Here is an 11571-nt window from a genome sequence, read left to right on the forward strand (position 1 = left end):
CCTTTTCGCTGATAATAATAAGGATGGTTAACGTGTTGTGAAATAAAGACATGAGGGAATAGTAGAGAAAAGATAGAGAGAGACATAACTGTATATTATTCCATTATGAGGTATATACCAATACAATCAGAGTAAGTTTCCATAAGATAATACACTTCAGAATATTCTAAGATATGGACATTCATATAATATTATACTACTATAATATTTCATAACAATTTTTTTTTTTTTTTCAAAATAATGAGAGGGGAAATTGGGGGAGAAAACGGACGGTGAAGATAAGGCAAAAACAAAGTAAACGCAGAATAAAGATGGAATTATGGACGTCTCCCAATCATTACATCTCCAACGTCGGATCTGTTGAATTCATCAAATCTCTCTCTTCATCGGCTGCTGCAACCTCATCCCCGCGATCTTCTCCAATCTCACGCCTCTCCTTTTTTTAGCTAATCTCCCTTTTTTATCGGTACGTCTTTCTCTTTTACTTTTACTTTCCCTCCATTTCCCCCCCTCTTTCTTCTTTCTCTCTCTTCTCTTCCTCCTCTTCCTTCAATGGCTGCCATTTCTCACCTAGGGTTTCTTATTCCCTTTTCCCCTACACCATTAATTCGATTAATTGGATTAATTGTGTTTTGTGGTGGTTGATTGTCGAATTAGGGTTTTGGATGATTGAATTGATTTGAGTTTTGGGGTTGTTGAATTAGGGTTTTGTTGTTGGAGGAATGGCGGAGCAGGGGAGTCCTGGCGGAGGGAGTCATGATAGTGGCGGGGATCATAGCCCTCGTTCCTCGAATGTTAGGGAACAAGATAGGTATTTGCCGATTGCGAATATTAGTAGGATTATGAAGAAGGCTTTGCCTGCTAATGGTAAAATTGCTAAGGATGCTAAAGAGACTGTTCAGGAATGTGTTTCTGAGTTCATTTCCTTCATCACCAGCGAGTACGTTTCACATTTCCTCCTCTTTCGTTTCTCGTTATTGTTCTATCTTCTAATGCTTTTATTTTAATGGGTTTTCTTTCAAATTCGATTGTTTGTGATATTTGTAGTGTTATGTGAGGATGAAATCATTGATTGTTCTGCGTGCTCTGGTTAGAATTTCGTAAAGGTGGATACTTTACGAAAGTTCAACTAAAATCTCAAACAATATAGATCCATGGGTAAAATGGATGGGTGATTGGGAAAGTGAAACATTGGTGAGGGGTGATGGGTCCACTTAAAATACATGCAGGTTCCATTTACGTACTGTCTGTTGGAAGTAGTGCAACTGATGAATGTCAGAGGGAGAATCCGAAAGACTACCAATGAGTCATTCAAATTAGAAATATCAATTGATTCGCTGTTACTCGTTAGTCAGCATCATTTTTTTTGGATTCATCTGCCTGAGTTTCATTTCCCCTTTGTTGATGAAACTAGAGCAAGTGACAAGTGTCAGAGGGAGAAGCGAAAGACCATCAATGGAGATGACCTGCTTTGGGCTATGGCTACCTTGGGATTTGAAGACTATATTGATCCTTTGAAGGTCTACTTGACTAGATATCGTGAGGTAAAACGGATTGTTTAGCTTCTCAATTGTTGCAACACATGTTTTTAAAGAAAAAAGGTTTTCACTTTTACTTTGTTTTTTCACCATATGCGTAGCTAATGAATGTTTCTTTGTGCAACGACTTTTGGTGATCTTTGGATTCCTTGTTCTCCTGCAGATGGAGGTGAGTTTCTTTGTACTTGACTCTTTCTAATGGTGTTTGCTCTGCACATATTACTTCCTATAGTACATATTATTAAATTACTTGCTATTAACTTTGATAGGGTGATACCAAAGGATCTTCTAAGGGTGAAACTTCAGGTAAAAGGGATGCAATGGGTCAGCTGGTTCCAAATGTTCAGGTAAAAGCCCTATTAAGCTTTTATTTTTCATTAAAGTAATCATTGACGAGTTGCAACTTTCATTTTGAGTTAGCAATTTACTGTAGATACAAGAATGAATTGTCATTTTACGCCGGCAAATATGCTATCTAACTTTTGTTTTGGCGGCATGGCAGCTTGCTCACCAAGGTTCTTTTAATCAGCAGATGAACTATGGGAACCCTGAGGTAATTTTCATTTTAGAACGCATTATCTACTGATTGACAGCTGCCAAATATATTTGTTCCTATGTTACATGGCTATGTACTTTTTGATCCACCTTACATGCCTATTTTAGTTCACTACTTACACAACTTTTCATTTTTAATGTGAGTGTGAAAATCATTGTTCTTTTGCTTAGCGATGTGATAGAATAAAGCAAAATATTTCACTAAGCTAGTTCCGTTTCTTTGTTGTGAAGTAACTGTCAGTGAGTCAGTCAATGCAATTTGCGATGTTATTTTACTATGGGTCATTTGAAAGACTAAAGCTACATAGATCACTACATGTAATCTGCCTTTACCTCTAGTAGAGGCCTTAATCGTGTTCTATTTGTCTCTGTTACGTAGCTCCACTTTTGAAGTTATGTTTAGTCTGAGGATAATCTGATGCATTTCATATGGTATTACATGTAAATTTGTTCCAAAAGCTACTCTTTATTTATCGAGGTTAGGCCATGGGTTTTCGGTTTGAAACTTATACAATTAGATTCGTAACGATAAATGCTATTGTCAGAGTTACATTTATTTCATATTATTTGCTCATATATTTAGGGATATGAAGAGCAAAGTGAGTATTTGGAAATGTGAGAATGACCTGTATAAAAATTGAGGTAGCATGTAATATATGCTCAAACATTAGTTTATTTCAGTCGTTAATGTGTGGTGAAAAGGATAAAGTAAGACTAATTATGGATCTTGCTAGGTGCTTCTTTGCACGGTTAAATTTAGTTAAACCTTCACCTTTTATTTTTAAATGAGTTTAGGCTTCCTTCCTTCTCGGTGCCCAACTGCTCATAAGGGGCCGTCATAGTTGAGGTGGTACACATTGTCAACGACATTTTAATCTCAAAATGATTTGTGATTTACTAAATGAATTGGAAACATTGTAATCTGCGGGGCTGTGTTTGCTTTTGCCGGTAGGGAACAAGTTCTCTTATGGGACTGCTGGAATATTATGAAAATACAAATTCATATACCTTGGAGAACATGGTTAATAGGTTGAGATTCGTAATACTCCTGCTACTAAATCCATAATACAAATATGCTATTTTGCTCTTAATGCGCGGACTCAAAATTTTGAAACGGTTCAGTTTTAAAAGACTTAAATACAAATTAATATTAGAAAAGTAACTTAATTACAAGGAAATCCAAATATTATAATTCAGGTGCATACACTTATTTATTTATTTTATTCTGTCTAATAGTTGAAGTGGATGGTTGCTGTCAGTCAATCTATTTTTTCGTTTTGCATCATCTCAATTTTTTGTCGGAAGGTTTCCTTTTACTCATCTCTTTGCGACTTCTCCAAATCTAATTTACTACTCCCTCCCCTTTCTTTTTTATTTTCTTCCCATTTCATTTCACCCAGTTTTTAAGAAATATATTGGACGACAATCGTACTCTTGCCCTCACCCAAACCAGCCTTCATAAACCCCCCAAGTCACTAATCCACTCTCCTCCCACCAGACTCCACTAATCACCATCCTCCCACCCGCCACCACCGACCTTCTAACTGATCACATACCAATGACCACCCTCGTCCCACCAACCACTATGACACCCACAACCCTACCAAAGCCACGACACCACACAACCCAATACGACCGGACAAGCCCAGAGCCCCAGGTCCACAACACCCACGATGCCTCGACCACCACTTCACCAACGGAGAACACCAGTCTCACCCCCACCTACGCAGTGACAACCCGAGTCCACACCCACCAACCAACTACCAACCACAGCCAATACCTACCCAGCTCTGGTTGTTGAAGTCGAAGGAGTGTTGAGCCTTCAGTCCTTCACCCAGATCTAGTCAAGTGCATCGAATATGGCGGACCTGGCAGTATTGTGATGGATAGAGATGGGGTCAGTTCCGAGTTGAGGCAGGCAGCCGGTGGAGGAGAAATGGTGGTGAAGAGGGTGGCGTGGTGGCCGGTGGAGCATGGTGAATGGTGGTAGTAGTGTGGTGGGAAATGGTGGTTGCCTGGTGGTGTTATGTTTAAAGGAGTGAGAGGGTTATCACTTCTGAGGGTAGGTGTTCTAATTACATGTGTTACTATAAGTGCAATATGATAACTTTATGGAAAAAGCTTGCCCAGAAAAGAAGGAAAAAGAAATGGGAAGATAAAGAAAATTTGCCTAAAAGTGAATATTGGAAGAAAATAGGAAATGGGAAGGAGTATTATTTTTAATTTCATTTTCAATAGTATCACCAGTTACTAGTTACTACTATTAAGATATAATATTTTACTTTCTTTGTTTTATCTAATCCTTTTTTTATTTACATTGGAGTTCTCATTTATTTTCTTCCTAATACCAGGCCAATATCACAACCTGGTATCTTATCTAAATTAATATATTGCGGATTGAACTTTTAAGCATGGTGTTTTCTCCTATTTTTTTCTTTATTTATGAGACTACAGCATTATGCACTAATTTTGCTGATTAACATGAGCAATAACCGGCTCCATATTAGCGTGAGAAACTTTAATGATATTTGCTTGGAGAGTTAATTGCGCCTTTTTAATGTTATAATCATAATAGGTTTGTGCTCTCTATAAAATCACGATTTCACAAGTCTTGTATGTACTATGTAGTACTGTGTTTGTACTTGTGGTATAGTATTTGTGAATGTTGCCGGGTTGACAATGGATCTCTTACCCTGAGAAAATGTTAAGATAGATGCTATTCCCTCTGTTCATTTCATTTCCATACTTTTGTTTAAAAAAATATGTGAACTTTTAACAAACGTATGAAATTGAAATGAATGGAGGGAGTATGATTTGAGATTTGTGGATCTTGTTTCAAGAAGCCTTTAAGGACACAATGTTGTCTCTTGTTACTGCTCTGGACTGTCCGAATCAAAGCATTCAGATGTTCTACCCTGCTCTTTATTACTAATCAACAGAAATATAACCTGAAAACTAAATAATGAGAGACAGCTTTTGGAGCTAAGCTCCAGGTTGGAGAAGGTTGAATGTAGGAAACCTTGATCATGTGTGAACTTCAACATAGAAAGCTGTTTTCCAGCTTTCCTAAAATGAAAATTGCATCGAATGCACATTAATAAGTGCAACCAGCTTAGCAACCTATTTTTGCTTGATTTTTATCATTCATAACCACACATAAATAAGTCTTTGGCGCCATTGGTTATGTAACTTTCATTTAATAGTGTATCTGTAAATTTGTTATATTGTTACAGATGGCTCATGTTTGTGAAATATAAATTTTTTTTATTGCAGGCTCAACATCTAATGGTTCATATGCAGGGACCACAATAAACAATAAACGGCTTGCACTGAAGGCCATCGCATTGGTGCTATAGGACAACTTATATCTAGTATACTTATTCATGGCATTGTAGGTTTTGTAGGGAAATGTTCGTTATTTATCAGGTTAGTCTCTTGTTGTATATTAAATTGTTGCACTTGGCTTGGCTGTCATAAAGAGGATGAAAATGTTTTAGGTTTGTCATTTAAGTTGTTGGGGATTTTGTTATGCTACACACATTGTATTACATCTGATATGTCACTTTGTTGCAACCAGTTTAAAGGCTTGAAGGTTAACTCAACTGTAGTTTGAGGCTGTATTAACCACATTTATGGTGCAATGATCGAGATCAGTACATGGCAACTGATTGTGTGATCATGACTGGTTGTTTCATAATTTTAGAGCTTTGTGGTTGGATATGTTTCGGATCCATCTTTCAGTGTTTCTGCACTGCTTTGCTTTGCTTTGGCTTCACCATAGCAGTTTTGGGTCTATGCTCTTCAATTATTTCTCAGATGAAAAATACAAGCTAGTCTTGTTATTTCAGTTTGGTCCTTTTGAGGGTGTATTCATCGCTGAAATTATGTGACATTTAGGTAATTATTTTGCAATAAAACACCAGTAATATCAAGGCAAGTCCATATAACAACATACCGTCTCCGTTCAACAATAACGAGAATAAAATGCATATACAAAACGATTCATACATGTCAATATATACAGTTTCAGTCAAACAACACATTAACTAGCATTCAAAATACACACATTACAAGTAATAGCGAGTAATCCGTCATTGTTACCTCTTTTTGAACGAAACTAATACTCTATAATGTATAAATCTTCTTCCGGACCGTCTGAACGGAGGAAAGAGGTGAGGTTTTTTTTTTTGGAGTTAAAGACGTGGGTAAGGCTTTATATTAAATCAAGATCCACAAGAGCCATAATGGCTTGCGGAAAATCGGAACTAAGTACAATTTCATCACCCTCAAACTCGCACATCCTAGCAATTAATTGTGCCACCGTATTACCCTTACGCTTAACATGAGAAACATTACTAGACGAAAAAAGATTAAGTAAATTACAAAGGTCCTCCACACAAAGACCGAAGGGAGTTCTCGCAACCTTTGAGTTCTTTACCGCCTTTACCAAGTTTAAAGCATCGCTTTCCAAAGTGATATTTGCCATTCCTCTCGCCAATGCTACCTCCAAACCAAAGATGGTCGCTCTTGCTTCTGCAACCTCCACCTCCCACTCTGCTGCCCACCCAAACAATAGTACCGGCCATATCTCGTGCCACCGCTCCCAAGCCCACTTCGTCGTTCCCCACAAGGTGTGCATCTGTGTTAATCTTAATGGTCCCAACACGCGGAGGAACCCAAGTATTCCCGCCCACATCAAACACCAACCTTGGTTTGTTTAGCTCACTGTACGATAGTCCGCAACCATCTTAGTAACACCTGTGAACACAAAATCCGGCAAAGGAGGGGATTCTTCAAACTATCTCTGGTTTCTTACAGTCCATATTGCCCATGCTATAGTCAAAAACTGTCCTCTCCCATCCTCCTCTAAGTGCTTTAATACACATCTGACACGATCAGAACAAGTTTCCCCGAAAGCCGCATTAATCAGGTCACCAAAACCGCTCTCTTCCCACCACCTCTAGCCTACACGCAATGAAAGATAGCATGGTCAATATCCTCCTCCTCCACGCAGAAGCTATATCTTGGACTCGGGCAACAAGGTTTAGACTATAAGCTCTTCTTCACTGCTAAAATATTCACACACATTCGCCAAGTGAAATGGATGAGTTTTGGAGGTACCTTTTGTAACACCCCCACATACCAATGTGCCTTACCAAGGACCACCCTAGCATGAGAGACTGTTACCATCTCGGTTGCCCGAGGATAGTATATCAAAAGAAACCATTACACAACATTTATTAAAGTATATAAGTTAAAGTTTACATAGTTCCAAGTGTTTACTAATCTCAACAACTGAAAGTAAAACAACTAATCTCGTAACAGCGGAAGCTAGACTCGAAGTGATGACTCCCCCTCTCGTCCCCGTAGCTAAAGATAATCATCACCTGTCACAATCTGCTCACCATCCCCGAATGGATCACCACAGATTTACAAAACAACGGGGTCAGTTTACTGCATAATCAAAATAAGACAAAGTACGATAAAGATAAACAGCTGTTCCACAATCCACCTCCAACTCCCAATCACATCTCATAACCGACTACATACTAAAGTGTGTAGCTCTGCCAGTGGGTGACCGCAGCCTTGCCGACCTAAGCCCCGCTCATCAACGAGCGATAACCCTGTTCATTAATGTGCACATCCCCTCCTGTGGCGGGTTCCACAGAGGGCGAATCAAGGGCGTGAAGCCACTCCCGCAAGTGACTTCACTGAGCCGAGGACACACCTCGCAAACATCATCAACTATCTCCACTCCAACACCCATACTCCAATCCACCAACAACAATCAATCAACAATATCAATCGTATCAATCAATCACAACAGACATCTTAAATCAATTAAACAATAAACTGAGTAACGAAACCCTACCTTAGCACAAATCTGATACGAGTCAATCAAGAAAGATAGAACGGCTCCTCTACGAAATCTCCACCTAACAATAACCATATAATCCAATCACAATCATGCACAAAGCCCATTTCACCCAAATCAGAAAATTAGGGTAAACCCTAAAAGACAAAATGACAAAACTTGTAGAACTAGAGGTTTACCGACGCAAAAGAGGAATGAACAAGACTCACGAGAAATCCACGAACTAGAGAGAGATTAGAGATAATTAGAGTTACGTTTGAGGGTTTAGGTTTTGTAAAAAAGTAATTATGAAACTGTAAATCTCGTTTTATAACTCTAATCCTCTCTAAATCAAACCGCGGAAATAGTCACCGTCAGACCGGATACTCGGTCGAGTATAGAGTATACTCGGCCGAGTATCCCCTACTCAGTCGAGTATTACCATACTCGGCCGAGTATTCCTGGACAGTAGCTTGACCAGAAACACACGACGCATTACTCGGCCGAGTAAGCCATATTCGACCGAGTAACAGATTTAGAAAACCGTAGTATTACAGTCTTCCCTCCTTAAAAATTAACTTCATCCCCAAAGTTCAAACCCAACCTATAAAACCTGAACACCTAACACTAACTCCACCCACCATGCTTACCTCCACAACACGGCTCACGATATCGTCTCAACTACAGCGGATACCATAACGTAAGTGTTGCCAACTCTATCTTACTTCCATAACGCTCACTAGCAAACTCAATACCAAGACAATCCACCAAACAAGATCAACCACCAAAACGGAATGTTACATTCTACCACCCTTAAAACGAACTTCGTCCTCGAAGTTTACTCATACACATAAACATCATCACCCAATCCATCAACACTATCGAAGTTTACTCACACTCAGAAACATCACACTATTACAAGCACTGCCATTACCTGTAATAAAATCTACCACAACACAAATCCATCCTTCCAACACTCAAATTTCCAATTATACTACAACATGTACAACCATCAAACTCTCTTTGTCGCATACTACTCCTCTTAAGATAAATGTTACGTCCTCGTAACTCACTAATACTAGATCCTTAGCTGTATTCTTCCTCTTATCCTCATCTTATCACCTATCACCGACTATAAGTTCAACACTGACAACCATCCCATATCCAAGGCTCTCTCTCCCTAACAGCTCTCGTGCCTCCAATTATTCTGCACTTCATCTAACTTATATCATAAAATTCTCATCGTAACCACTACTCTATCTCTTCAACATTACCGGCAAATGACATACTTCTTTATACATGCACTTATTTCCACAATCATAACTAACGATCCACAATTGTTAGACACCCTCACACTAGATCCTCGAGTTCTCCTGTTTATTGCCGTAAAACTCATCCATAACTTAACATAATACTAGTTCCCAATAAAGATTACGAACCACTTGCCGCTTCCAGCTCAGCGCACACACATTCCACAAAACTCTTGCCACAACAATGTCAACCCATGCCTCATCTAAAACAAGATCGAAATTACTCTAACAACTTCTCACAACTGTGTCCCATTAACAGAATATCACTATACCATGAAAACAACGGAAACATACGCAACTTTATTCCATATCATACTCTACCCTCACTCCTAAGCCGAAACTGGTAAGAAACATTAATAAACAAAACAACAATCTATATGCCCAGACCGACACTGACAGAAAACAACAGTAAACAAACAACAATCTATATAACTGATATATACTTTCGAAAGTTCGTCTCTTCATTATCCCGCCTACTCCACCACACCCGATGACGGCATCGCAACACCGCCGCCAACAGCCGCATAGCAGCGCAAAAATACTCGTATCACAACATGAAGTACCGTGCCCAGATCGCCACCCGAGGCACAACAACCACATCGACAGTCATCGCAACTTATACAATCCCATAAACACTGACTCAATACAACTTCTTTGACCAGAAGACTTCCTTAAAACCGCTTTATTAGATCACAACACAACATATTACACGGAATAACAAATAATAACCTTATAAATATCATCCATACTATTACTCATGAAGCCGGAACCTCACACTATTACTTACAGATATCATACATACACATACAAGTATAACTAGCCATTCCAGATCACCCAAATTATCACTTTTGAATATCATCCTATTAGATTACCGTACACAACATATGACGCGAAACACTCATATAACGACTTATAACTATCTCACCATACCATTACTCCTGAGGTCAGAACTTCACACAAACATTTACACATATCATGGACCCATAATCGAATTTAACTAGCCATTCTTGATCACGTAAGTTACCACTTGGTAATAAATATCTCTCACCCAAACTTAACTCACATGCCTTTCATAACATGTCCTCCCATCCGCACAATTATCACCACCTGACAAATGTAACCATATCATAAGTACCCAACTACTATCAAACACCTCCTATATCCACATCTTATACTCCCTCACATCCATACATACCAATCAGGCCTCTACTAAATCAACCTCTTTAGAACGGCTAACTTCCCTATTTAACATCATCCTTAACCACTAGTGACAACACTACGACACCACCATTTTCATGCAACCACTCTCTTACGATCACTTCTAAATATAACAATTCATTTCCTCTCTTTGGTTATCATCCCAAATAAAGAACATCAAATCCATCAACAAAATTTACCTCCACACCATTCTATCCTTTATTGTAATCGTCACCTAACTCTCCACCAAAATCTCATATCTTGCAAACACTCTACCAGATTCTTACTCCCTTAATACCTCGAAACTCACGGCTAACATGTCGTCCTGAACTCCTATATAACCATTAACTCACACCATCTCCTGATGCTATCGTACATTTCCATCATTCCTTACTTTCATGTTCCATAACTTTGGTCAACGTTCTCTCAGCTTACTTCCATTTTTTTTTCCAATAATACCAATTAATAATTCATCTCCTTCCTTCTTCTACCTAACCCTTTAGTGATCCGGCTACATTCTTGTTGCTCCACAACCCAAATTCCATTAATTCATATCATTATCTTTTCATTCTTCCTTATCACTGATCCTCTCCCATCATACTACTCACTCACACTTGTCACCATCAAGTCCACACAACTAACGGTTACCCTTCAATTAGTTATATCTCCCTTTCGTGTCCTTAGAAAACCAAAATTTCACCTCATACCGTTAATTGCCCAAAAAATTACACACTAGGTTCACCTCTTGATAATCCAAATTCCCAAACTCGGCCACTATCTACACATTGTGGTATAATTCGACCTCACTATACACCATTCGTTTCCATCCCTCTATAATGACCTTTCATCGCATATAACCTTAACCAACACAATCATAACTGTCTCCCTCCATAAATCCTTACACATCCCAATTTGCCACTATTCGCATCCATTATCTCAATCTTTGCATTCCCACGTTTCTTTACATTTACATCACCCTTGCCCATATACACTTAGTTTTATATTACTCAACACGCGACTATATCACTCACCACGTCTCACAAAACATGCTCCCTGCCTCGATAAGCTCATCAATCTCCCCTTTGATTTTCCACTATCCCTCACAACCATGTATAAC

General features: G+C 38.8%; 1 protein-coding gene across 4 annotated transcripts; it reads left to right on the forward strand.

The window, feature by feature from the left end:
- The first annotated feature begins 254 nt into the window (after positions 1-254).
- On the forward strand, positions 255-5720 carry LOC141592194 (nuclear transcription factor Y subunit B-8-like). Of its 4 annotated transcripts, none has more exons than XM_074412785.1 (6): positions 255-466; positions 658-940; positions 1415-1544; positions 1808-1885; positions 2041-2091; positions 5367-5720. In XM_074412785.1, exons 2-6 carry the CDS (start codon positions 723-725, stop codon positions 5403-5405), a joined length of 516 nt encoding a protein of 171 aa, XP_074268886.1. In that variant the 5' UTR covers positions 255-466; positions 658-722; the 3' UTR covers positions 5406-5720. The 4 variants fall into 4 exon arrangements, with proteins under 4 accessions (XP_074268886.1, XP_074268885.1, XP_074268887.1 ...); XM_074412784.1 differs by having other exon boundaries at positions 268-466; positions 705-940; XM_074412786.1 differs by having other exon boundaries at positions 268-466; positions 705-940; positions 5394-5720.
- Positions 5721-11571: the final 5851 nt, after the last annotated feature.

Source organism: Silene latifolia, chromosome 7 (genome assembly GCF_048544455.1).
Source record: "Silene latifolia isolate original U9 population chromosome 7, ASM4854445v1, whole genome shotgun sequence".
Lineage (NCBI taxonomy): Eukaryota > Viridiplantae > Streptophyta > Magnoliopsida > Caryophyllales > Caryophyllaceae > Silene > Silene latifolia.